At 39.6% G+C, this 27,586-nt stretch overlaps 2 protein-coding genes across 14 annotated transcripts in view; both read right to left on the bottom strand.

Annotated features, from left to right (window-relative positions):
- pdlim1.S (PDZ and LIM domain 1 S homeolog) overlaps nucleotides 1-477 on the bottom strand; it is a 41,192-nt gene extending 40,715 nt beyond the window's left edge. The window contains exon 1 of one of the 4 annotated variants that reach the window (XM_041570431.1): nucleotides 133-477. In XM_041570431.1, the coding sequence (XP_041426365.1) occupies nucleotides 133-228 (96 nt within the window). In that variant the 5' untranslated portion in view covers nucleotides 229-477. The remainder of the gene's footprint in view (nucleotides 1-132) is intronic. The other 3 variants (XM_041570432.1, XM_041570433.1, NM_001088957.1) reach the window with 3 other exon arrangements.
- An 11,921-nt stretch (nucleotides 478-12,398) lies between these two features.
- LOC108705262 (sorbin and SH3 domain-containing protein 1) overlaps nucleotides 12,399-27,586 on the bottom strand; it is a 138,741-nt gene continuing 123,553 nt past the window's right edge. For 8 of the 10 annotated variants that reach the window (XM_041571065.1, XM_041571063.1, XM_041571064.1 and 5 more), the window contains 9 exons: nucleotides 27,331-27,456; nucleotides 26,615-26,809; nucleotides 24,050-24,745; nucleotides 23,648-23,746; nucleotides 21,278-21,376; nucleotides 18,262-18,321; nucleotides 17,622-17,680; nucleotides 15,376-15,488; nucleotides 12,399-14,111 (listed from right to left, as the gene is read on the bottom strand). In XM_041571065.1, coding sequence (XP_041426999.1) covers nucleotides 14,044-14,111; nucleotides 15,376-15,488; nucleotides 17,622-17,680; nucleotides 18,262-18,321; nucleotides 21,278-21,376; nucleotides 23,648-23,746; nucleotides 24,050-24,745; nucleotides 26,615-26,809; nucleotides 27,331-27,456 — 1,515 coding nt within the window. In that variant the 3' untranslated portion in view covers nucleotides 12,399-14,043. The remainder of the gene's footprint in view (nucleotides 14,112-15,375; nucleotides 15,489-17,621; nucleotides 17,681-18,261; nucleotides 18,322-21,277; nucleotides 21,377-23,647; nucleotides 23,747-24,049; nucleotides 24,746-26,614; nucleotides 26,810-27,330; nucleotides 27,457-27,586) is intronic. The other 2 variants (XM_041571070.1, XM_041571071.1) reach the window with 2 other exon arrangements.

Here is a 27,586-nt window from a genome sequence, read left to right as displayed (position 1 = left end):
GGAGGATGTCCTAAATTATGTCCCGTAGGCATTGCGCGCACATATGAGCGATATAGTTGCTAGACACTCAGCAGTCAGTCACAGGGGAATCCCTACGTACAAAGTTGCGCGATACAGCAGGGAGCGACTTACCCTTGAAATAGTTAAGGGCTGTTCGAAATCTTTCCCTCCAACCAGCCGAAATCCCCAAGGTGAAGGCCCAGTCATTACGACACGTTTAGTAGCCATGCTGTTCACGTTTCTTCTCCCACTCAGGTTATCTGCTCCCACCAAGGGCTGCTGTGGACTCTTTGCCTGATCTCTAATCCTGTGAGACAAAGAGGGCGTGGCCTAACAGCTGGGAACTCCCATTAGCAGCGATACAAAGCTTCCCTCCTCACCCTGCACTGCCCGTAGCTATTGGCTTTATGTCTTGGGATGGGAAGTCCTGGCTCCTGCCCTTGTTCCCGGCCCCTCTCTGACACCGTGCTGTTTCCTTGTATGGAAGAGCAGGGATTCCGAACTCGGGGAATGTTTGCACAATGTTACATTCTTTCCCGCCCACACCTCTCCCCTGTGCAGCCATCAAGCCACACATCAATCACATCCCGCCGCACCTTGAAAGGGCTCATGGGAACAAATGGCCGCAGGGCGGATTTGACCACTTTTAATCTAGGGGTGTTCTCATATCCCTGAGAAAGTATAAAATAAACTAGGGACAAAAGCATGAGAGGTAGTTTTATCAACCAAACCCCAACTTTTGTGAGCCCCATACACAGGTTTGGACTGAGAATCAAAATAGGCCCTGCAGTTTCAGGTACACAGAGGCATACCTCCCAACCAGGGCCAGGCCAGCTGGGCACCTCAGGCAACCCATCCAGCCACATCGCCCCTCCGCCGCGAGTAGGGTTGCCACCTGGCCGGTATTTTACCGGCCTGGCCGGTAAAAATGATGGCTGATCCCAATGTTATTAATAGGGAAAAAAGATAAATATAGTAGTTACATAGTTACATAGTTAAATTGGGTTGAAAAAAGACAAAGTCCATCAAGTTCAACCCCTCCAAATGAAAACCCAGCATCCATACACACACCCCTCCCTACTTTTAATTAAAATTCTATACACCCATACCTATACTAACTATAGAGTTTAGTATCACAATAGCCTTTGATATTATGTCTGTCCAAAAAATCATCCAAGCCATTCTTAAAGGCATTAACTGAATCAGCCATCACAACATCACCCGGCAGTGCATTCCACAACCTCACTGTCCTGACTGTGAAGAACCCTCTACGTTGCTTCAAATGAAAGTTCTTTTTTTCTAGTCTAAAGGGGTGGCCTCTAGTACGGTGATCCACTTTATGGGTAAAAAGGTCCCCTGCTATTTGTCTATAATGTCCTCTAATGTACTTGTAAAGTGTAATCATGTCCCCTCCCAAGCGCCTTTTTTCCAGAGAAAACAACCCCAACCTTGACAGTCTACCCTCATAATTTAAGTCTTCCGTCCCTCTAACCAATTTAGTTGCACGTCTCTGCACTCTCTCCAGCTCATTTATATCCCTCTTAAGGACTGGAGTCCAAAACTGAACTGCATACTCCAGATGAGGTCTCACCAGGGACCTATAAAGAGGCATAATTATGTTTTCATCCCTTGAGTTAATGCCCTTTTTTATGCAAGACAGAACTTTATTTGCTTTAGTAGTCACAGAATGACACTGCCCAGAATTAGACAACGTGTTATCTACAAAGACCCCTAGATCCTTTTCATTTAAGGAAACTCCCAACACATTGCCATTTAGTGTATAACTTGCATTTATATTATTTTTGCCAAAGTGCATAACCTTGCATTTATCAACATTGAACCTCATTTTCCAGTTTGCTGCCCAGTTTTCCAGTTTAGACAGATCACTTTGCAAAGTGGCAGCATCCTGCATGGAACCTATAGTTCTGCACAATTTAGTATCATCTGCAAAAATAGAAACAGTACTTTCAATGCCCACCTCCAGGTCATTAATAAACAAGTTGAAAAGCAAGGGACCTAGTACAGAGCCCTGCGGTACTCCACTAACAACACTGGTCCAATTAGAAAATGTTCCATTTACCACCACTCTTTGTAGTCTATCTTTTAGCCAGTTCTCTATCCAGGTACAAATACTATGTTCCAGGCCAACATTCCTTAATTTAACCAGTAACCTTTTGTGTGGCACTGTATCAAATGCTTTAGCAAAGTCTAAGTAAATCACATCCACTGCCATCCCAGAATCGAGGTCTCTACTTACATTCTCGTAAAAAGAAATTAAGTTAGTCTGGCAAGATCTATTACGCATAGTATTATCATCATAGTATTATGATTTGCTATGAAGTCCAGTATCTTATCCTTTATTAACCCTTCGAAAAGCTTTCCTAATACTGACGTCAGACTAACTGGCCTATAGTTTTGAGGCTGAGAACGGGATCCTTTTTTGAATAGAGGCACCACATTAGCAATTCGCCAGTCTCTCGGCACTATGCCAGATCTCAATGAATCCTGAAAAATTAAGTAAAGAGGTTTGGCAATCACAGAGCTAAGCTCGCTAATTACCCTGGGATGAATACCATCTGGCCCTGGACCTTTGTTAATCTTAACATGTTCAAGTTTCTTTTGAATTTCTTCATGTGTGAACCATGCATCATTAGTTGTATTACTAGAATTGGGAGTGTTAAGAAGGAAACCTTCACTTACTGGTTCCTCATTTGTGTAGACAGATGAAAAATACGAGTTCAGAATCTGCGCTTTTATTTTGTTTTCATCAACCAGCTGACCCCCTTCTATTAGTAAGGGTCCCACCCCTTCCTGCTTAATTTTTTTACTATTAACATATTTAAAAAATAATTTTGGATTTTTTTTACTGCTTGCTGCAATATCCTTTTCTATAGCAATTTTAGCTTGCCTTATAGCTTCTTTGCATGATTTATTGGCCTCCTTGTACCTTATAAATGTTTCGGCTGTACCAGCTAACTTGAAAGCCTTAAAAGCACGTATTTTCTTACCCACCTCAACACCAACGCTTCTATTGAACCAAAAAGGTTTTGCTTTGCAATGACGTTCCTTGCTTACAAGTGGAATATACTGACAAGTATATTTATTAAGCAGCATTTTAAAGACTTCCCATTTTTGTTCTGTGTTTAACCCTGTGAAAAGCATTTCCCACTTAATATGTTGCAGAGATGCCCTTATACTGTCAAAGTTTGCACGTCTGAAAGTTAGTGTTTTAGTTACTCCCTTATAGAATTGCTTCTGCAACAGAATCTCAAAGGAGATCATGTTATGATCACTATTCCCTAAATGCTCACCCACACAAATGTTAGAGATGAGTTCAGTATTGTTAGTTATTACAAGGTCCAAAAGAGAGTTATTCCTAGTAGGTTCTTGAACGAGCTGGAATAAAAAGTTGTCATTCAGCATATTTACAAACAGGCCCGGACTGGCAATCTGTGGGTTCTGGCAAATGCCAGAGGGGCTGCTGTATAGTTCAATAGAAAGATACCATATAGTGGGCTGGTAGGGGGCTGTTTGGGCTGGTGGGGGGCTGTTTGTGCCTTTGTGTACTTGGAATGGCAGGGTCTATTTTGACTCCCAGTCCAGGCCTGTTTACAAACCTATTAGCTTTTTCTGTCTTAGCAACCCCATTACCCCAGTCAATGTCTGGATAATTGAAGTCACCCATAGCAACAACTTGACCCAGCTGTGAAGCCGCTTGTATCTGCAAGAGTAGCTGGGCTTCATACTCGACACTTATACGAGGTGGTTTATAGCATACACCAATGATAATTCTTTTTGTTACCTTTTGCCCAGTCGAAATCTCTACCCAGAGTGATTCTACACCCTCACCAGTGCCAGCTATTTTTATTTCTTTAGCGCATGGCTTTAATTCAGGCTTTACATACAAACACACTCCTCCACCCTTTTTAATCCCTCTGTCCCTCCTAAAAAGGGTGTAACCATTTAAATTCACAATCCAGTCACATGTTTCATCCCACCAGGTCTCAGTGATACCAATTATATCATAATTTTTAGAGCATGCAATTAATTCTAGGTCTCCCATTTTACCTGACAAACTCCGTGCATTTGCCAGCATACAGCGGAGGTTACTACTTTTACTTTTGAAATGTGCATTACTTAGTGAAGAATTATATGTTAAGTTAGTATTATTCTGTTTTCCTTGTAACAGAGGGACCTCCTTAGCTGGTAAACTGTATGCCCCCTCACTCCTCCCCCACGACCCCTTACTAACCCCACTGCCCCGTCTACACTAGCTTCCCCATAATCCTTTATCTCACCCACCCCCCCCCCCCTTGCCTAGTTTAAACACTCCTCCAACCTCTTAGCCATTCTTTCCCCTAGCACCGCGGACCCCCTTCCATTGAGGTGCAAACCGTCACGGCTGTATAGGTTGTACCCCAACGAAAAGTCAGCCCAGTGCTCTAGGAACCCAAACCCTTCTGTAGGGACCTATAGGATATTCTATCCCTATAGAGTTAATCCCCTACCTTTGTATGTAGTTCTCTTTTCCCTTGTTATTGGGCCAAGCCCTTGTAACTGGTAAAGTGTAACACCCACACCTATTGGACAAAGAGTGTAATGACACTCCCCTGCCACACTGCTATATAGTGTGTGCAGGGAGTGTCCTCTTCCTCTTTGGCTCCTGGTGCTGCTGCTAGGTGAATCTCCATTGAGCCTGGGATCACCATAGGCCCCAGTAAAGCCTTTACCCTAAAGGGACCTGACACCTTTAGTGCTAAGTCGGGGACCAGGTAAACCCCGTGAACGAGGACCAGCTAAAATAGTAAGATACTGTTATAGTTCTCTCTAGGAGAGAAAGACAGAGAGGTGTAGCAGAAAGAGCAGCTGTCGCTCCAACGAGGATTTGTAGTAGGGAGTAGCTTCCCACAAGGCCTGTTTGCCTTTAGAGCAGGGAACTCAGTTGTTAGGGCAGTAGGTGAGCAAAGGACTACCTGACCCCTACCTGATTGATCCCGATCCCCTCACTGTGCAACGTCGGTTGAACTGGGATTTGATATACACCTATCTGCAATATCCTTTGGGAGTCGCATCTGTTTGACTGTGAACCTTTGCTGTCCAAAGTGATTCCATCTGCTGTGTCCTCAGAACTGTTGTAAGTAAACCTGTGGTCATTTGCCTTTGGCATAATAAACCTGTGCTCCTGTTTTAACCTTTCAAAAGAACCTCCTGGCGTCCATTATTCTATTTTACACTTAAATGCCTGTGAATTGTAGTTCAACTATAGTTTAAAGGGGAAGCTTCCATTTGGCGAAGGCTCTGCCCTGGGTGAAGATTTGCATTGTAACCCATGCTCACTATCTAGCTGGTCACCCTTAACTCCTAATTGGCAGATTAGGCAAGAAAAGCGTTACACTTCCTTCCTGCACCAAGACTTGAGCCACGCATTTAGCTCCCTAAACTCCCGCTGTTTTCCTAAACTTGCACGTGGCGCAGGCAAAATTTCAGAAAAGATGACATTGGAAGACCTTTCCTTGATCTTAGAGCCTAGATCCCTGAAATCATTCTTTAAGGTCTTCCATCTACCATTTATTTTGTCATTAGTACCGATATGCACTAAGACAGCTGGGTCATGCCCAGCCCCACCCAATAATTTGTCTATCCGATCAACCACATGCCGAACCCTGGCACCAGGTAGACAGCAAACTGTTCGGTTGTAGCGATCCGGACGACAAATTACCCTATCCACTTTCCTAATAATTGAGTCCCCTACAACCACAATCTGCTTAGGCCTGACTCTACTCTCCCCCCCACCACTACTAGAGAAACTGGTCTCCCGGCTGTTAGAGAGATCAGCCCCATCTAGAATTGCCAATCCAGAGTTCATACTCCCATCCCATAAGAAGGCCGGTATTTTTTTCCAGAAAAGGTGGCAACCATGGCCGTGAGCGACTACATCAGCGCGAGCACACGCATGCACACTGACCCCTCCCGGTGAGCGTGTATACTGACCAGGGGCGATGCCACTCCTGGTACTTTAAGAGACAAATTTCTGGTTTTCAGACCGGAAATTTGTCTCTTCTAGCGCAGAGAGCGCAGTTAGGCTCTCTACGCTAGCGTACTGGCCCTCGCGGACCCCCCTGGATTGCCCCTGGTACTGACACATGTGTCATTCACTCGGCAACAGCAACAAGCTGGATTCAGAGGCCCGGACTGGGGTAGGCAGTAGTGGAAGGTAAGTGCTTGGCCCCCCACCAAGCTTTGCGCCCTAGGCATGTGCCTACTCTGCCTAGCCCTAGTTCCGGCCCTGCTCCCAACATTTTGGAAACAGAAAGAGGGACAAAAATATTTGCCCATTTGCAGGGTCGGACTGGGCCGGCAGGGCACTGGTAAAACCCCCATCAGGTCCAGGCTCTAAATACCACAAACCCCTTTGTCGGAGGTTGCAGAAGAAAACCTTGTGCGTGCATTTCTGTGGTTTTTACGTGTTATTACAGTTTTGCTAATGAAGGTGAATTGCCCTTTTAAGTTGTGAGTCTTAGTTCTTATCTAAAACTGTTACACAAGTTTCTTAAGTATCTATTCTGGGCTCTCTGTCAAGAGCCAATTAAAGGAGAATTCAACCATTAACTAAAAAAAACCTACCCCCACGTAGACCGCCTCCCTCCTCCCCTCAGCCTAGCTGCTAACACAGGGAAATGCCCCAAACTTTTTACTTACTCCTCGGTGCAGATTCAGGACATATCAGTACAAATCCGGGACTGTGAGTTGAGCTGTCAAAACGGGACAGTTGGGAGGCATGGAGAGGCCCAAACAGCTCACAAACAGGCCCACACTGCCCCCCACCAGCCCACTAAGGTGTGGCTTTCTATGGCACCTCACAGCAGCCCCTCTGGCATTTGCCAGAACCCACAGATTGCAATAACCATACATTTGTAGGCTTACAGAGCATTTGTTTTTTTTTATACAGGGTCAGGAAGCCCCCATTTGAATGCTGTAAAGAGTTAGAAGAAAAAGGTAAATAATTAAAGAACTATACAAAATAATGAAGACCAACTGAAATGATGCTTAGAACTGGCCATTCTGTAACATACTAAAAGTTAACTTAAAGGTGAACCATACTTTAAGAGACAGCCTTAGATGTCTAATCTAAGATCTTATGATGGATTTCACCAAGTCAAAGCCTGAAAAATAGTGTAGCATGGGTAATGGTGGTATTAATATGTTTCCTTTGGCGTAACCTGACAATATTGTTAGCTTAATAGCATGAGGATATGTATCTTGTGAATGTGATATATTTCTAGGTTTTAAGTACAGACATATTTTTGGGGGGCTAGCACCTGCAGCCTTCTATGAATATTCACAACAGAAAGGGTAGAAAGCCAAATGTAATACAGGTATGGGACCTGTAATCCAGAATGCTCGGGACTTGGAGTTTTCGGGATAACAGATCTTTCTGTAATTTGGGTCTTTATACCTTAGGAACAGTAACACCAAAAAATGAAAGTGTATCAAAGAAATTAAAATATAATGTACTGTTGATCTGCACTGGTAAAACTGGTGTGTTTGCTTCAGAAACATTACTATATAAACAAGCTGCTGTGTAACCATGGGGACAGCCATTCAAGCTGGAGAAAAGGCACAGGTTACATAGCAGATAACAGATAAGGCCATAGAATACAATGGTGTTTTATCTTCTATCTGCTGTGTATCCTGTGCCTTTTCTCCCTTTTTCTTGTTTGAATGGCTGCCCCCATGGCTACACAGCAATTGTTTATATAAACACCAGTTTTACTAGTGCAGAGCAACAGGACATTATATTTTAATTACTTTAAACTACACTAAACAATTTTTTGGTGTTACTGTTCCTTTAAGTCTAATAAGGATTTATTATATCTTAGTTTGGATCAAGTACAATGTAAAGTTTTATTATTACAGAGAAAAAGAAAATCATTATGGATTATTTGGATAAAACAGTCTATGAGGGACAGTCTTTCCGTAATTTGGAGCTTTCTGGATAACAGGTTTCCGGATAATGCATCCTATACCCGTAGAAGTAGCAACAAGACATGAAGCAGTCTTCAAAATTACCAGATCATGAAAAAAATGTTATTTGCCTAGACAATAATTTTTATGGCACTTTCTAAATATGCAAATATTTACATGTAATAGAACAAACTGAGGTGTATCTTCATGGTGTTTTCTTTGCACCTTTAAAAATAGTCCCCCTGCATCATGTACATTATGTAGTGAAGCAGTAGTTGGATAAAAGCTGGCTGAATCAGAGTATATTTTGCTTTCCAAAGATATTGTGCATAACAACAGGGGCCTAAGGCATGGAGTGTGTTGGGAGCTCCCTGCCCTTAGAAAACTAAAGGCAACCATAAACATAGTGACCCTGCAGGCTATCCCACTGAGTGGGCTAAACAATTGGAGGCCATTGGAGGTCTATAATCTATAAAAAAAAAAGCCCTCTGATGTAAAGGAACAGTAACATCCCAAAGATGGCGGGTGCTAAGACCCTGCAGTGTGAAGATGGGGGCACTAGTACCCTGCGGTCTCTGGGCACAAGTAGGAGTGAAAGAGCATTGTCCTTACTGGGACCCGCTTTTCCTCCCCATTCTACCCCTTGAACAGTCGCTGGGTCGTACTGTGGTAGGGAGCAGTGTCAGACTCGGATGCCAGTTCCCACCAGAAAATCTTAGGCTGAGGGCCCACTTTTCAAACTATTATACCTCCTCTCCTAACTAACCTCTTATAGGGTCATAGAACTCTTTGGTGACTTATAATGGCTTTGTAATCACAACAGGCATACAAAAATAATGCCTTTCAAGCTACTGGCATATTACATTGACTTTATTACATGGTGTTTATTCATTAATTGGTGTTGATGAGCGAATTTATTTGGCAGGCATGGATTTGCGGTGAACTTCCTTACTTCGCCACCTGCAAATTTTTTGCGTGAAACTGCGGCAAAATTTGGTGCATGTGAAAAAATTGTCGGATGTAAACATTTTTTTTGCCACCCATTGACTTCAATGCGTTTCGCTCACTACTACTTATTGGCCAAACATCAACTTTGTAACCACTTTTGAAACATGGTCAGTAGGCTAAACTTTTCTTATGTATTTTACACTCGTGGAGGCTTATTCATTATAGGTCGGATTTTAGTGGTTTTACAGGTTTTTGAAACCATAATTAATATTTGTGTCAACGCCAGCAGGAAACAATCTCTCTCTGCTTTTATTTATGTTGGTTTGAAAAAACAACCTACTGTTCTACAACTTTAGCTTATTCTTCTGCTTATTCTTAGCACCCCACTCCCCACATATTTTCTAAATGCTTCTTCTCCACACTTCTTCGTCCTATAATGGAGCAGGTTGCTTGTGTTTTTCCTTGTGTAATTCCACCCAGAGGCGGACCAGGCTTGCTGGCCACCTTAGGCAGACCAGCCAGCACGATCGCCCCCATCCCTGTCGCACAGTAGCTGCTTTCACGCGCATGCGCAGTAGCGGCATTGGGACGCGCCTGTTTGGTACAGGAGTTTGCGGGCACATGCACAGTAGAGACTTTCACACACATGCCCATAGAGGTGTTGGCGCGCGCATGCGCCTAGAGGCGCAGTACCGGTGTTTGTGCACAAGTCTAGTCCGAGGTCCAGTCTAGGGTTAGGAAGAGGAGAAGAAAAGGTAGCTGCCTTGGGCCCCCCCAATCGTTGCGCCCTAGGCAGCTGCCTCTTCTGCCTACCCTTAGTTCTGTCCCTGATTCCGCCCTCTGTCTTTTTGGGGTGGCACTCCGAACACCCCAATTTCTCCATTGGCTTTGACGGAATATTTTTAAACTGCAGTCACTCTTACAGCTTAGACGTTACACTCACCAAACTAACTTGGATCACATAATCACAAGGTCTCCCTGAATGAAAGACATTTGTGGTTGACCCAAAATGGGAGGAACAAACAACAGTCAATTACATTTCAGCTGTTAACTTTAATGGGGAAATTTAAAGGGATCCTGTCATCGGAAAACATGTTTTTTTTTCCAAACGCATCAGTTAATAGTGCTACTCCAGCAGAATTCTGCACTGAAATCCATTTCTCAAAAGAGCAAACAGATTTTTTTATATTCAATTTTGAAATCTGACATGGGGCTAGACATTTTGTCAATTTCCCAGCTGCCCCTGGTCATGTGACTTGTGCCTGCACTTTAGGAGAGAAATGCTTTCTGGCAGGCTGCTGTTTTTCCTTCTCAATGTAACTGAATGTGTCTCAGTGAGACATGGGTTTTTACTATTGAGTGTTGTTCTTCCAGGCAGCTTTTATCTTGTGTTAGGGAGCTGTTATCTGGTTACCTTCCCATTGTTCTTTTGTTTGGCTGCTGGGGGGGAAAAGGGAGGGGGGTGATATCACTCCAACTTGCAGTATAGCAGTAAAGAGTGATTGAAGTTTATCAGAGCACAAGTCACATGACTTGGGGCAGCTGGGAAATTGACAATATGTCTAGCCCCATGTCAGATTTCAAAATTGAATAAAAAAAAAAAAAAAAAAATCTGTTTGCTCTTTTGAGAAATGGATTTCAGTGCAGAATTCTGCTGGAGCAGCACTATTAACTGATTCATTTTGAAAAAAATGTTTTTCCCATGACAGTATCCCTTTAAACTGCTGCCAGTGTTAGAGCTTTGAAGCAGCACTCAAAAAACCTGAATCACAGTCATGGGGTCAACTCAATTGAAAAGGTAATATTTGTTGTACACCCAAAAGTGGAAGGAACCAACAACGGCCAATCACATTTCACTGACTTTCAATAAATAAAGCCTGATAAAGCTGTTTTATGTTACTGATACTGGTGTTTGCATTCATAACCAGCTGCCACCAATTCTGTACCTTTAAGATAAAATAAATTGTAGATCACAGATATTTTTGGAAATACAGGACAAATGCAACAGTTATTCAATGCTTTAATTTATTAGCCTTCAAAATATAATGCACTGCAATATGAAAACAACACAACATAACTTGAAAAGTGACTGGTATGGTGATAACTGAACAATGCTGTTAAAGTGTATTGGCTATAAAGTTGGGTAAGGTAAGCGTTATTGTGAAGTAGCCAAATGGTAACAAAATTCTAAATATGGTGGCTAAAAATTCTTTTGAAATAAAAAAAAAAATAGTAAAACAAGGGATATGTTAGCTAAAAAGTGTTCAGTGTCATTTTCTTATGATTCTGTGCTTAACTTTTCCTGTGTCGTTTAAAACAAACTCGCTCATTAAATTAAACTCAAGATCTTGTTTTCATGAATCTTATGACTTTTATCTTTCCATCAGTCCACGTAAATTACTCTTTTTCTATACAGGATACACGTTCTTTACAAAGTTAAATATACATATTTACAATTACTGTCTCTTTTATTAACCATTTGTGACTTGGATGTACTGTGTACATGGAAAAATAAGAAAAAACTTTAATATGGGTAATATATCAAAACATATTGCTAGTCATGCTAATGCAGCTGCAATTGTTAATAAATCTGTATAAAAGCAATAGCAAAAAAATAGTCATCTTATATTAAATATATCTGTTATGACAAAAGAACATTCACCATCTTTTTTTTTTTCTTTTATGACCATAAACTATAAACATACAGTATTACCATCCCTTTTTAATAAATGCTTTTATTTTACATGCGTTTACAGTTTAGGAGATTGCTTTGAAAGGCAGATTATAATCTCAACAGTTATTTTGTAAAAAGTTCAAAGTGGAGCCCAGTTTGGCAATAAGAAGATCCTTTTTCCCCAGGAAGTCAAATTATGTTTGGATATTCTGAATTGAGACATGGCCTATTCTATGATGATTTGGGGTTATCAATTTACTATATATATACACACACATATATATGGGACTTTTTATCCAGAATGCTCGGGACCTGGGGTTTTCCAGGATAACAGATCTTTCTGTATCTATATATCTATATCTATGTGTGTATGTATATATATATATATATATATATATATATATATATATATATATATATATATATATATACACACACACACACACACACACACACAGATATGGGACTTTTTATCCAGAATGCTCGGGACCTGGGGTTTTCCAGGATAACAGATCTTTCTGTAATTTGGATCTTCATACCTTAAGTCTACTAGAAAATGATATGAACATTAAATAAACCCAACAGGATGATTTTGCTTCCAATAAGTATTAATTATATTTTAGTTTGGATCAAGTACAAGGTACTGTTTTATTATTATAGAATAGATAAAAGGGAAATTGTTTTTTAAAATTTGGATTATCTGATTATAATAGAGTCTATGAGAGACATCCATTCCGTAATTCGGAACTTTCTGGATAACGGGTTTCTGGATAACGGACCCCATACCTTATAAAATGTAATTTATATATATATTACATTTTATAAGGTGGTTTTGTTCAGGGGGTCTCCCGTGATTGGATACCCAGCTAGTGATGTCAATGGTCATATGCTGGCCTTGTGCCTCAATCAGGGGGGTAAATAGTTCTGATAACATATATCCTAAAGATGGCCATAGACGTAGAGATCCGTTCATTTGGTGATGTCACCAAACAAGCGAATCTCTCCCCGATATGCCCACATTGAAGTGGGTGATAGGCTGATCCTATCATGGGCCCTAGGGCCCAACGATCGGATCAGAACGGAGGCCCAATGGGGCAGTAGGATCGCGGGACTGAATCAACAAAAAGATGCAATGGGATTTTCTAACCTGCCCGATTGGCATCTTGCCCGACTTTTGGCCAGATATGGATAGAGACAGCCCGCCAGGTGGCTATACACACGGGCTGATAAGCTGCCGACTTAGTCTGTCGGCAGCTTTTATCGGCCCATGTACGGGGCCTTTTGAGTTATCAGGTTTACTGTAGGAGCTCTCATGCTAAATGAAAGAGCAACAAGTAGAAAAGTCCCCATTTCATTTTATATCACTGATTCTGTACCTCAGGCAATTTAGCTCATGAAAAGATTATAAGAGAGTCACCAAACAAGTGACCGGTAAGGGCCACTGCGTGCACTCAAGACAAGGCACAAAAGCTGTACTTATAGCAAACAGGTGTCTGTGAAAAACCTGAATTTCAGTATTATGGACAGTTGCAATTATTGGCCTTTAGCTTCAAAACAGAATAGGAACTCTTCTCCCCCCCCAAAAAAAGATTCTCTAATTTGCAAACTGTATCTACTTCTCATAGCAATCACCTTATAATACTTGTTATTTTGTCATGACTGTTGATTTGTTCAGATAGCAATAAAGGCAACAAACTCTCATGAACACTGTTGGTGCATTCAGAGCACTATTATGAATGATGCTTAAAGATTTTTCTTCCCCCACGGTTTTGTGCACAAATATTCTCTAAAGCAAATATTCTCTATAGCACACAAAAATTCCTATAACCTCTTTTCATGTCATGTATTGTAACATATAATTTATGTTTAAAAAATTACAATTTTCATTGCTTATTAATTATCTCATATCATTTGGTTAAAGACTAATGCCTGCACTCCGTTACAACTGAACTACAACTTTCAACTTCATTCTGGAGAGATTCTGGGGAGTTAAACCTCAACACAGTAAAGGGATTAGTCAAATGAACGTTTTTAGCTCTTGGGGCTTATCTTGTTTTCCTTTAAAATAATTATTCTCTGTTGCCTTGAACTGTGTCATTTAGGCTGTTAAATATATAAATGTAACAGCTGAAATGAACATAAAAAAATATTTGTCATTCCTCATTTTGATTAAAAGGTTTGAAACAAAAATAAAAGTGAAAATCTCAGATTTAGAACTTAAATAACATATTTCAAAGGCAACAAGTTTAATATAAATTGTAAGAAATATGTTTTAACTTCATCATATATAAAGAAATCAGAGGGCCACTTCTTAAAACCCAGAACTGACACATGTAAACCATATACCTCTATAAATAACTTTATCTAATACATTCAGCAAGGGCTTTCGGTTAGCATCATTTCCACAAGCAAGGCTCCGTATGGATGTTTCCCAACAAATCTAAACACCATCTTCTTTAATAGAATACTATTTTTACGTAATTGCCTGGAAAAGTACCAAAGAGTTTGGTTCTTCTAGAAGTACCTAGGAAGGAGGTAAAATATAGAAGATTAGCAAACAAAACAATACGTGTATCCTAATCTAAGGTAGTTGTTTTATTACATATAAATTAAAAACACAGATGAACTTAACTACAGTATGAATGTGCAGTGTTGGACTGGGGTGTCTTGGGTAGGGTTGCCACCTTTTCTGGAAAAAAATACTGGCCTTCCTATAGATTTATCTTTTTTTCCCTATTAATAACATTGGGATCAACCATCATTTTTACCGGTAAAATACTGGCCAGGTGGCGACACTAGTCTTGGGCCAAACGGGGGCCACCATCTCGGGGCTACACCACCCCAGCCTCAGGCCTACTTACCCCCATCACAGATCCCTCCTAAAGGTGGCCATAGACGTAAAAATTACGATCTTTCTTGTAAAAAATCCTTCCAAGAAAGATAGTTCGTTTCAATACACACGTGTAGAGCTGAATCGTCAGATATACAGGTAGATATACAGGGAGAAACAATAGAATTCTACCTGTATCTGACGATTCAGCACTAACAATGGGCGATGTTTGGGTCCCTTCAAAGGCACCCGATCAAAATTTTCCGTCCAGCCCGATCAACGAGCCGACCGATATCCAAGCCTTCTGCCGATATCAGTCGGCTCTTTTTCCACCATACAGGCAACGAATATCGGACGAAAATTCGTTTCGTACGATATTATCTGTGCGTCTATGGCCACCTTAACCCTGACACAAGTCATCCCAGCAACATAGGTCAATCACAGCATCAGAACAGGAAAGTCCCTAAATTTAAATTTAACGCATGATAAAAATGTTTATCTTAATAAATCAGCCTCAATTAGTTTAAGTGACAATATCCCACAAGCAGGCCCGGACTGGCAATCTGTGAGTTCTGGCAAATGCCAGAGGGGCTGCTGTAAGATGCTATAGACAGTCACTGTGGAGTGGGCTGGTGGGGAGCTGTTTGGGCCTCTCTGTACTTGAAATACCAGGGCCTATTTTGACTCCCAGTCCAGACCTGCCCACAAGTTATTATCTGAGTGGAGGTAATACCTCAGTTTGAGATTCTGGCCTACTTCTCCCATTTGCTGTTCACGGTTTGTACCACAAACTACTTCAGGCTGCCAGGGTTCTATTGCACATGGAGCATTCTGTTTGCTGATTTTTTCAGTGGAAAAGTAGGAGAAATCAAATGCCAGGAAACTATGCAGGTTACTTCCCACCCAGTATGTAACACACATTATTGATATTTTTCTTCAGAATGATAATTCAACTTACCTACAAACCAGCCATCATCACATTTTTCCATAACATCAACAAAGTCCCCTTCTCTGAGCTCCAGCTCATCATCATTTTGGGGTGTATAGCTATACAAAGCCTGATAGGTATATCTAGACAGTAAAAATTGGAAATGTTTACTTCAATCAATGACACAGTGAGATTCACAGCAAAAGAAATAACATCCACATGTATCTTTATATGTATATACTTCAATAGTCAGGAGTAAAAAGATACTCTATAACCATTTACTGAGAAGGCAGGAGAAGAAATACTGAGCCGTACTTATAACCTAATCCATAATATACTCTTGTACTTCTTCTGCAATGTACTGTAACATATAGGTTCAATATACTGTACGTGTGTAATATCAATGGCATACAATCACACCCAGACAGGCACACATCTCTAAAATATAACCAGGGCCAGATTTACATAGTGGGCTCCACTAGGCCCGCTGACATTCGTCACCCCCATACCCTCTCCTTTATTCGTACAAATTTTCATCATCGAGACTGGAGCAATGGGGATTGGCGCATGGGAAATTTAAAAAACTATTGTATCTTCTGCACATCCCAAGTGTTTCTGAACCAATGTGGGTGGGGTTGGGTAGCATGCCGCCCCCTAAAATCCTGCCAACCTAGGCCCCGATGGCCTTTGCATAAATTTGGGCCTGGACACAACTACAAACTACCACTATAAAACCAGTTGCTGCATAAATGTGGGATATGTAGCCATATTCACAATATGCAACATTATGAGGCTAGCGCCAGATGTAGTGGATTTTGGCCTGCAGAGAAACGCAGACCGAGAATCAGCTCCTTTACTGCTTAATCCGAATAAATTGCCTCGGCTCTGGTGCAGGCAGATGCATCGGATTTCTTCACCGCATCTAGTAGAGTGGATTCTCGGCCTGCATTTCTCCACAGGCCCAGATTAGCTTCATTTGGCACTAGCCGTACATATGAGGCTGACCTATATACATCTATGGAAAAGTTTTGGTCTGACTAAAATGGGGCATGATTGACCGGCAGTTCATAAAAGGGCCAGTATTTTAAGGGGGGCTCAACAATTGACAATACAGGGAGCTGACATTATCCCTAGCCGGAAATTCCTCCTAGCAGCTGTGTGTATATGGTATACATTTCCAGGCTATGTGGTTACTAATCTCTCTTGCATACTGATATGCATTTTCTCAGGCTTATGCAGGCAATGGAAAATATGAAGTCATGTTGGAAAGCCAGGAAAGGTCAAAACACTGAGAGTAATCGTGGTTATGTCAGGGGTTATTTAAGGCACGCTGACATAATGCCTTTTGTTACTTTCTTCTTGTTCTGCATGCCGTGCCAATCAAACAACACATACATACCTCAGACATCCTTAAAAGGGTTGTTCACTTTTAAATTAAATGTTAGTATGATCTAAAGACTGATATTCTGAGACAATCTGCAATTGATTTTCATTGTTTTATTATTTATGGTTTTTGGAGTTATTTAGCCTTTTGTTTATCTGGTTGGTAGGATTTAAATGATACAAGCAACCATGCATTGATTTAAGTAAGAGAGTTGAATATGAATAGGACGAATAATAAAAAGTAGCAATAACGGCCAGATATCAAGGGTCGAATTTCGAAGTGGAAAATACTTCGAAATTCGACCATCAAATAGAATTCGAAGTTGGAGGATTTTATTCATTGTACGATCGTATTCGTACTCAGATCGTACTTCGAATCGTATGATTCGAATGATTTTATCGTACGATTTTCCTTCGATACCCAAAAACGTAGAAAATTGCTCTGGCGGGTCCCCATAGGCTAACATTGCACTTCGGTAGCTTTAAGTTGGCAAAGTATGAAGTCGAAGTTTTTTTAAAGAGACAGTACTTCGATTATCGAATGGTCGAATATTGAAACGATTTTTACATCAAATCAAAGTCGAAGTAAATTCGAAGTCGTAGTATCCTATTCGATGGTCGAAGCATTCAAAATACTTCGAAAATTCACTCGAGCTTAGTAAATCTGCCCCTTAATATATAAATAAATAAATGTTTTTATATGGGGTCAGTGACCCCCCATTTGAAAGCTGGAAAGAGTTAGAAGAAGGCAAATAATTTAAAAACGATAAATAAAAAATGAAGGCCAATTGAAAAGTTGCTTAGAATAAGCCATTTTAGAACATACTAAAAGGTAACTTAAAAGGTGACCCAGAAATTTGTATAAGGGGAAAATATGAGAAAATAACACTTACGTGTCTTGTGGCGTCTGGCTCCTTTCTAGGCTGTCCCTTCTCTGTTGTGCTTGAGGTTGCTGGGAAATGATTAAACATTGTTTATTGTCATAGGAAGAAACCTTGTGTCGATAGTCAAAAGGATGAGAGACAGTGCTGCAGTAACGGACAGATTTCTCTGCAATGCTTATTATCTCATTGCAAACAGCTTCCTGCCGTCACCATTAGACAGTCAGCAAGAGGAAAATAAAAGACAGGTAGAGATGCGGCATTCCATATTGCAGCATATAATTTCAGAATACAACAAGAGTTGTAGATCCGGTTAAATCCATGGAGTGGAGTGCAGAGTGTATCCAGGTAAGCATGGAAAAACAGGCAAGATACAGAATAAAGTAGAGTTTAGTACAGAGACTGACATAACCACAGAGCAGGATGCAGCTGGCACATTGCTGTTAAAAACAAATATAAATCGAGCAAAAAAAAACCCAAAAAACACTTGATTTGCAGCAGTCAATTCATGCGTTACCATTGTTAGGAGTTAGAGGGAAGGCGTAGCAAGTGAAAGCACATCGTATTATTAGGGAACGAAATCCACGTGTTAACACAGACAGTAGTCAAACCTATGCACCGGTGACCCCTCAGTGGATCACAGATCTCTTACCACATAGCTCTTTTCAGACTCTGTGAGCTCTGGTCCTGCGCTCAGTGTGTGATCAGGACGCTGTGGTCATTAAGCAAATTACAAGGGACACATTTAGCCATGGTTATTTGGTTATACTAAGACATAAAGACAGACAATGCTACAAAAATACACCCAGGCAAATTGCAGGGAACCCTTATGGTTCTGATGCAGGATATTAATATCGAGGGTTATTCAATGGCAACACTTAATTTTATTTTTTCCCACACTACAAAAATATACAGGGATGATTATTAGCTGCCAATAAAATTCACCATAGTGTATGTGATGGGACTGTAAAGCCCATAGGACCAGGGATCAATCTACATGATATAGGGGGTTATTTACTAAACTCTGAATGCAAAAATCACAAAAGATTTAGATTTTTTTTTTTATATAAAACCAGACTTTTAAAAAATCACCATTTTTTTGGAATTTATTAAACCCTGAAGATTGAAAAGTCCAAATCTGAAAATCCGGCATCTCAGACTTGTTGAGGTTGCATATAAGTCAATAGGAGAAGTCCCAATGATTTTTTGATGTGCTCTGGGTTTCGAGCAATCCCCCGTTTTCAGGTGAAAATTCCAAAAAAATCGTAAAAATAGTGAAAATTGCATGAAAAAAATCATGAAAAACAGATTTTTTCCTGAAAACCAAATTTTCAGGAAAATGTTATAATAAATAAGCATTAAAAAAAAAACGAGCAGATTTGATCGGAGTTTGTTGCAGAAAATATTGAGATAAATTCAGACTTTGATAAATAACCCACGTAGACTCTCTCTAAACGTTTGTGAATACAGTAGCACTAAATAAATAAATAAATAAATAATTAAATAAAGAAGAAGAAACTAACAAGGCTTTGGAAAGTTGATTACATATAATTTAGAGTATAGGCGCAAATCCTAAAACAGCATGCTGCACCATCCTCTCCTTTTGGGGTAGTATAGCATGAAGCACAGAATATGAGTCCTAATTTCAGAGATATATATATATATATATATATATATATATATATATATATATATATATATATATATATACATACATACATACAGGTATATATATTCTACCTGTACTCTACATGGGGTCTAGTTTTCCTCTGAATGTGTTAACTGGTCCAGATTGACAAATAAGCTAATGACTGCTTTCTACTCTGCAACCAATTAGAAAAAGCCTGCCAAGAATCAGTAGTTGTCTCTGGACTCTTGCCTTTTGTCCTGTCCACAGAACTGTATGACTGTTCCCCTTTAAGGATTGTTGTTTCAAACATGGATTTTCCTTAAGTGGAAAATTCAAGCTCCCAAGAATTCTGGATAATACATCCCAGACCTGTACTATTCTTATTCTTATTCGATATAATCACAAGAATACAATAAGATGTAGATGATGTCAATGAAAACATAGAAAGCAATGTTACAATGAACTCGAACAGAGATGTTTAATTATAAACTGAAAATGAAACATGATAACAATTGTAGACAAATGGAGTAGACGTGTAAAGACTAGATGGTTTATCTTATCTTTTAAGGGACAGGTGTTTTACATATTATGAATTTATCGCTCTTTGTCACTGGTATTATATTATTGCATTCTAAAAGGATGTCAGTTGTGAAGTTAAACAATTAGAGGATGGATTTTGTTGCTGTTAAAAATGGGATAATTATACCACGTTATTAAACGTACCCGTCAATAATTACATTTGTCACAAAGGCGGAATTATTGCCCCATTTTATCTCAAAATAGAATCCCTAATATACTGTAGCTGGGTAAAATGTAGTTGAGAAAATGAATTGCTGATCATTTTATAGGGTCAAACAAACTATTGGAATCCTGTTATTATAATCCTGCAATTATTGGATGGAATCTTCATTAACTGTAGGACATATTTCAGCCTTGGTTTTATCTAAATCTGGTTCTCTAGTCCAATCATAACAAACAATGATGGAAATGAATCCCAGCAATGAATGGGCTCCTAGCCTTTCTACCAACAAGAGAAAAATAATTATGAGTGCAGGTATGGGATCTGTAATCTGGAAACCCATCATCCTGAAAGCTCCGAATTACAGAAAAGGCCATCTCCTATGGACTCTATACAAATACTCCCAAATTTTTAAAAATGATTTCCTATTTCTTTGTAATAATAGAACAGTACCTTGTACTTGATCCCAACTAAGATATAATTAATTCTTATTGGAAGCAGAACCAGCCTATTGGGTTTATTTAATGTTTACATTATTTGTTAGTAGATACTGTATAAGGTATGGAGATCCAAATCTGGAAAACTTTAGGTCCCGGGCATTCTGGATACCAGGTCCCATACCTGTATCTCCTTTATAGCAAGGGGTGTTTGCTATCTTGGGATCATGAGAACCAAAGTACACTTGGACACTGATCATGGCAACAGGGAAATGAAATTTGGTTTTAAACACTTCTTAGGTCATGTATGCCAGATGAGCCACTATATGCCACCCACTGGGTCTAAAAAGCACAGTGCATAACACCAGTCTATCTTCTATGCTGAAACTAGTGTGCAATTTAAAAATTTTAGTAAATGTGGGCCTACAAACTGCCTTCTAATATAAAGGTTGCACAGACCCAAGGCATCTGTAAAGTAAACCTGAATATCATACTTTCATTTTAAATTAGTACTAAAGTATGAAGGATCTGCTTGTTCTATGGACAGCTATTACAAATTGCTTACAAGACTGAATTCATGTTAACAGGGATTACCCAAAAACAAGGTGTAGGGATAAATGGCTGTGGACAGGTCAGGTCATGGGCACAGACTAAATTTTCCAACTGAGGAGCGTTGTTTTGTTTATTGCTTAATAATATATTTCAGTTGTGAATGTACTGAATGATAACAAAGTAGCCTTTACATATAAAACTACATACATTTCATTGTTAACCAGAAGATGAGAATTAGAAGGAAATATATGCTTGTAGTGCATATATTCTTTTTATAGCTATAATCCTATAGTTATTTGCATGGGCTTACCACAATAGAATTTGAGTTCAGGGTATTAACCGGGGAGCCTGTAATCATTACAGGACTTTTAGACGCCCTTCCTGTCTGTTCGCCGTCAGATCTGCAAGGCTAATGGAATGATGCAAACAAAAATGAAAATACAATGAGAATGGGATGAATAATGTCAGCACATTCAAGAAAACCGCAAATCACAGCATACAAGGAGTCATGCCAAACAGAGGTCATATTCCACTATTACATTTCTACCTTACACATTGCCAGATTCAAATATAAAAAAATAGCACATGCAAGAATAGACATGGAAATGTACCCCGCTGTATCACAGCTATTGTACAGCAACAATCAAATGTGTAAGCCAATAATTAGAATAGGGACAGCCAACTTGGAGCATGATGTAAATGCTGAAAGCCAGCTCTCAACATCCACTGCAGTTAATAAAATCTAATTCCTGATAATATACAATATAATGTGAAAGGAAGAAATGGTTCTATATCACAAAGTAATAAAGAGTGTGGTTTTTCTAGAGGAGAAATGTACTGCTAACAAAATAAACATATCAAATGCTCCCCCAGTGTGCCTCGGAAGTGACAGATAACAATGCCATATCTATTTGCAAATGTTTTTGGCACGACCATATGCTTTAATGTGCACCCTGTAAAAGTAAAAAATAGTAAGTACAAAACTAAGAAAAGTAACATTTGGAAGTGGCTTCTGACTTCCGAACAGACTGGCTGATATCTAGCCAAAAACACAGCCAGATATTTATTGAGTAGGTAAGAAAATCCTATTGAGTGAGCACAGCATCAGCCCCAACTTTTCCAAAGGCTACAAAGGTTTCTATATAGATTTAATATAATTCCCCCTGTACACAAGTGTTATATTGAAAAACTAGTTCACTAGTAAATTAAAAAAGTCCAGCTTGAAAAATGCCAGTAGTATTTATAGGAAGATTTTTAAAAAGGTGGTAACTCAGATTGATATGGGTTCAGATTCTGTCTCAATTGGTGACATTGCCTTGTGGCCCTTTGCAAGGCACAATGTCTCACTTCTTATTTTTTTGCAGCCATAGAGAATAATAAAAATGAAAACAATACAGTATCTGTATTGTACTTTCAAGTTTGTTGACAACAATGCCTAAGCACAGTGCTAATAATGACTGACAGAGTTGCAGCCACATTTTGCACTTTGGACCTACAAGGCAACTACATCATCAGCAAGTCAAGTCAGCAAGTTCACATTTTTCATCTGTAAGCAAATAATAATTACATTATCTTGCAATAATGCAGAAATCTAAATTTGTTCAGAAATGCAGAATAAAAATCACCACTGGTGCCAAACTCATTGTTGTGAACTATAATTCCCAGCATCCCCTCAAAATAACTAATCTGATATTCCTGATCAAAACAGACTTTAGATATACTGTACTTCTCTATCAAAGGGAAAATATTTCCTACTTACTTAATAGGGTTGTCCAACTAAAAGGGGTGGTTCACATTTAAGTTAACTGTCGGTATGTTTTAGAATAGCTTATGCTAAGTAACTTTTCTCTTCATTATTTACTTTTTATATTTTTTTAATTATTTGCCTTCTTCTTCTGACTGTTTCCAGCTTTCAAATTTGGGTCACTGACCCCATATAAAAACAAACGCTCTGTAAGGCTACACATTTGTTATTCCTACTTATTATTATTTATCTTTCTATTCAGACCGTCCCCTATTCATAATCCAGTCTCTTATTCAAATCAATGCATGGTTGCTAGGGTAATTTGGACCCTAGCAATCAGACTGCAGAAATTGCAAACTGGAGAGCTGCTGATTAAAAACGCAAAATAGCTCAAAAACCACAAACATTAAAAAAGAAAAAAACAATTGCATATTGTCTCAGAATATCACTCTCTAAATTTAAAGGCGAACCACCCTTTTAAGTAGTAGTAAGTAGGAGGTAGGGTTGCCACCTTTGCTGGAAAAAAATACAGGCATTCCTATATATTTGTCTTTTTTCCCTTTTAGTAACATTGGGATCAGCCATCATTTTTACCGACCAGGACGGTAAAATACCGGCCAGGTGGCAACCCTAGTAGGAGGACAATAGGCGATGTTGGATTCTCAAAGTTGTGGTTCAATAAGAGTACGGGAGTCAGAAGAACTATTCTTGCCACAGTCATGTCAACTTACTTAGATAATGTTAGCAATATATTTAGAAATACAATATACGTACTGATCATATCACAAACCATGACTTGCAAATAATTTCCCAGGAAGTTGCAAGACATTACATGCCCATTCAATGTGCACAACAAGTAATAAGTAGCAGGCAGTCCATGCAATGAAAGGGGAGGGTTAGTATGTGTCTCAGGGCAGAAATTTAACAGCACTTTACCTGTGGCAAAATGGCCCTGCCTTTAAGTCTGGGAGGTGGTTGGTATGTGACAGGACAAGAGGACAGCACATAAGGATAGACAGATATTGTGTCTGCAGTCTTTAAAGGAAAGAACGCTTGTCAGATACAACATCAGAGATCAGAAAATCACAGACGTTCAGTATTTTCAGCATGCGGTTAGAATATGGCAGAATGAGAGCCTATCACTGTAGCAAATAATTGTCATGCACACACACGATGTGCAGATCTGCACAACAAAGAGAGAGAAATTCAGGTTAGTAGTCTTATGCACTGTGTCAACTCATGAGCGATATCACCAGGCAAATCCAACCCACTCACACTCAGTGCACACTCTGAAAAGCACAGCCGCAAGGCTGAGAGACACACACGTGCAATCTGTACCTTGGGGAAACTGCACTCATTTCCCTTAATTTCTTCTTGGCCACTATTTACAATGTTAAGAAGCTCCTTACACAACTGGTTCTCCTCATATGAATCTGAAGTTGCTTTACTTGCTGGGGTCACCCCTTGGGTTCTGCTTGGTAGGATGGGGGCCTTTGTCATTGTATTAGTGGGGATTCTGAGATCATTGAGCTCTCCATTGGCTATTGGGTCATCATCGCTGCTTAACTTGTACTGATTGTGTACAACGTCACTCGATTCTGAAATCAAGCTATCGTGCTGAGAAAACTGCACAGGTGAGCCTCCGTAACTGGAGCCTGCCAGCTTTTCTTCACTAACTGGAGAAATAACGTAACTTATTTGCGTTGCAGACTGAGGCCTAGATGGATATGTAGGCAATGGAGACATGGCAGAGTATGGGGTGGAATTCCCCGAGACATTGCAATTATGAAGACTGACAGATGGTGTAACTGATAATGTAGGACTGGCTGCCGCAGATGGGGTGATATAGTCTATGGTACAAAGCATAGTTTCAGGTAGAGGTGGCACAGGAGGGGTGACAATGGGAGTGTTATTGCGGGGTACGCCCATTGTCAGAGAAATCCATTCAGATGTAATAGCCTGCACCTCAGGAGAGAAGGCTCTGCGTATGGCAGTGGGTGGAGTAGTAGTGCGTGGCCTGGTATAGCCAGAAAACTTCAAAGGAAAAAAGAAGAAATAAAAAAAGAAATGACATTTCTGGAACTCAAAATCTAAAATTTTAAACTTTTTTAAAAAGAAATAATGAAGCTGGGGGTCACCGTTTATTAAAACATACCAGGAGCTTGGCATAATTTGGCTTGATGAAAAAACACATGCATGTATTTCCACAGGAACACTCTTATTTAGCATTGCTGTTAACATAGTACGGCAGAATGGAAGGATGGAAGAAGATGAGAGCTAAGCCTCTGTACACAAAGCACTGGGCTTTTAAGACTGTGAACTGCATTTTTATTACTAAATGCAAAAAAAAAAAACTTGGTCTTGGTTATTATATTGTTAATTATTCACATCATGTGAATCTGCAATATGATACCGGATGGGATATATAAGAATTTTTAGTTTTCACTAAATTCACTACCTTCAGAGTTATAATTTAATTTGCGGCTCTGCTTAAAACAATGTATCCCAAAATGTGGGGCTACCTCCCTGGGGGAACTGAAGCAGCGACAGGGTGGCACAGGCTAAATTCTAGTTAGGATAAGATAATGGAGAATGCTTGTTTTTCTTCCTAGACACCCCTGATGGTCAAATAGGATGGTATCTGGTTTGAAGATTTATTTGCTTCCCTAGACATTGTTGGAATTATGGTTGAAAGATATATCACGGATTTCCTATAACTGTAACCTTGTTTAGGGGGGCATTGAAATAGGCTGGACCTTAATGGGTGACTAGAAATGAAAAAAGTCTGACAACCACTTGCTTAGAATCACAGAAACCTTATGGACATCTAAATTATCCTTGGAACAAAAGCTTCACAAAAAACACAAAACATCTTGTCACTTGCATTCAAACATAAGTAGACATCAATTAACAGGGTCGAAATGGGTTCTCGTGGGCCCTGCCAACTTCCTGCACGTGCTGTTGCGGCAGGGGGTCCAGAAGGGGCTTTAGGCAGGGGGCCACTAGGACAGCAGCCTCATTGGGCCCTAAGACCCCCAGTCCGACCCTGTCAATTAAGATCAAAACAGACCATTTTGGTTCTGGAAATCTGAAATTGCATTGAATATCAGAATTAAAATATATACATGTAAATGAGAAACGCACTTCAACTTCTCAATTCAATTCAATCAATTATTCTGCTTAAAAAATGTATAATTAGATGGCAACTGCAACTACATGTAAAAAATGTAATTCTGAGCAATAATTGTTTTAAAGGTATTTGTAAATAGAACTGCAACTGTAAACTGTTTTAGCTTGTACCTCTGCTGGTTCTGAACCTTGAAACATTGTAGCAGAACCCAGAACCCTCCAGCCACAAATCCACTTACATACTTCTTTGCATGTCTCTTTGCATGGCTTTTGCCATACTGTTTCAAGAGTCGGCACCACTATTGCATAGCGAACCATTTAAATTAATGTAAATTGGGAAGCTGCTGAAAGAAAAACATCGGGGTGTAGTTCATGTTGTCACGTGCATGGACAGAAAGGATAAAATAATCATGATTCTGTTGCTGGTTTACTATGCTTTACTAAAACCCAGTAAAGCTAAATCTATTTATTTAAAAAGGGAATATAACCCTTTTATCTGTGCAGATTTTGTAATTTTAATGAAGCTAACCCTTGTGCCTGGTGGAGCGCAGAAAAAATTAACAACAAAATGCATAAGCATGCCTCCCACCCTCCACTAAATATGCACAAGAGAGTGCATAGGCTGCTATTGTTAATCTGCTTATAAATTCTCCACCACTTCTGTAAAAAGAGATTTCTCTACACATTAGCAGAATCAGTTACCAGACGAACCAGTTATAAAAAATACAACCTCTATACCTGGCCTCTGAAATTGCAATTGTAAGCGGCTGTTACCTGTGGGGAAGCACTAGTACTTCTGTTTGGTGAATAAGAAACTGGAAGGTCCATGTAATCTGTTGAATTCTTCAGTCTTGGTCTTTTGACAATCTCAATGTAGCTGACTGGAAATATACCCTGACGGCTTGTTCCCGATATCTTTCCTTCATACCAGTTTTCATCAACTCTCCTTATCAGTGTAATTCTCTCACCCTTGTTTTTAAATGAAACAAATACATTTATGGCAAACTGTTTACCAAACGGCTATATAGTTGTCTTTCCTACAACAAATTGTTTTAATACCACCAAAGCCTGCCAGTAATCAGGGCACTTGCAGTCCAGCTACACCTGCAGGGCTACAGCCTGCCATCCCTGCAGCAAAACCACATTATTTGCACTATTTACTCGGCAGCAATTAAAGAAATTCCCATAGTTCTTAGAACTATCTCAAATTTGATACAGGTATGACAGAAATGTATAAATATGTATCCTGGTAGAAACAAAGTGTTATTGTAAATGTAATGTTTAGTTTTCGTTTTGTAAGCGTCAGCATAAAAGTGACTACATTGTTGATTATACACTTTCAGCTTTTACATGAAAATTTGATAATGTAGTATAGTTTTGTAAAATTTGAAAGTAGAGTAGAAGTAGAGTAATAATACTACCTATCCAAATCATTGTAATACAACTCCAATTTTCTTCTAAGTGTCTTACACATATTGGGAGTGAATTACCTTCTTAAATGACATCTCCACAGCAGTATCTCCATTAAAGTTAAACTTGGCAACAGAGTCTCCATATTCCAGAACCTGCAGTGGCGATGCTTTCCTTAGCTGGACTTTCTCTGTTTCTGGGATTACCTACAAAAAGTTGCAAGTTTATATATAAATATGCAGGTTAAATTCTCTGACTCTCAACTTGTGAGAGATATACAAATAGCCTTTACTGTTCCTAAAATACAAAAAAATGGGTCAAAGAACATTCCTTTTC

This window comes from Xenopus laevis, chromosome 7S, assembly GCF_017654675.1.
Source record: "Xenopus laevis strain J_2021 chromosome 7S, Xenopus_laevis_v10.1, whole genome shotgun sequence".
NCBI lineage: Eukaryota > Metazoa > Chordata > Amphibia > Anura > Pipidae > Xenopus > Xenopus laevis.
The sequence above is the reverse complement of the archived record's forward strand: the minus strand, read 5'-3'. Positions and strand labels throughout refer to the sequence as shown.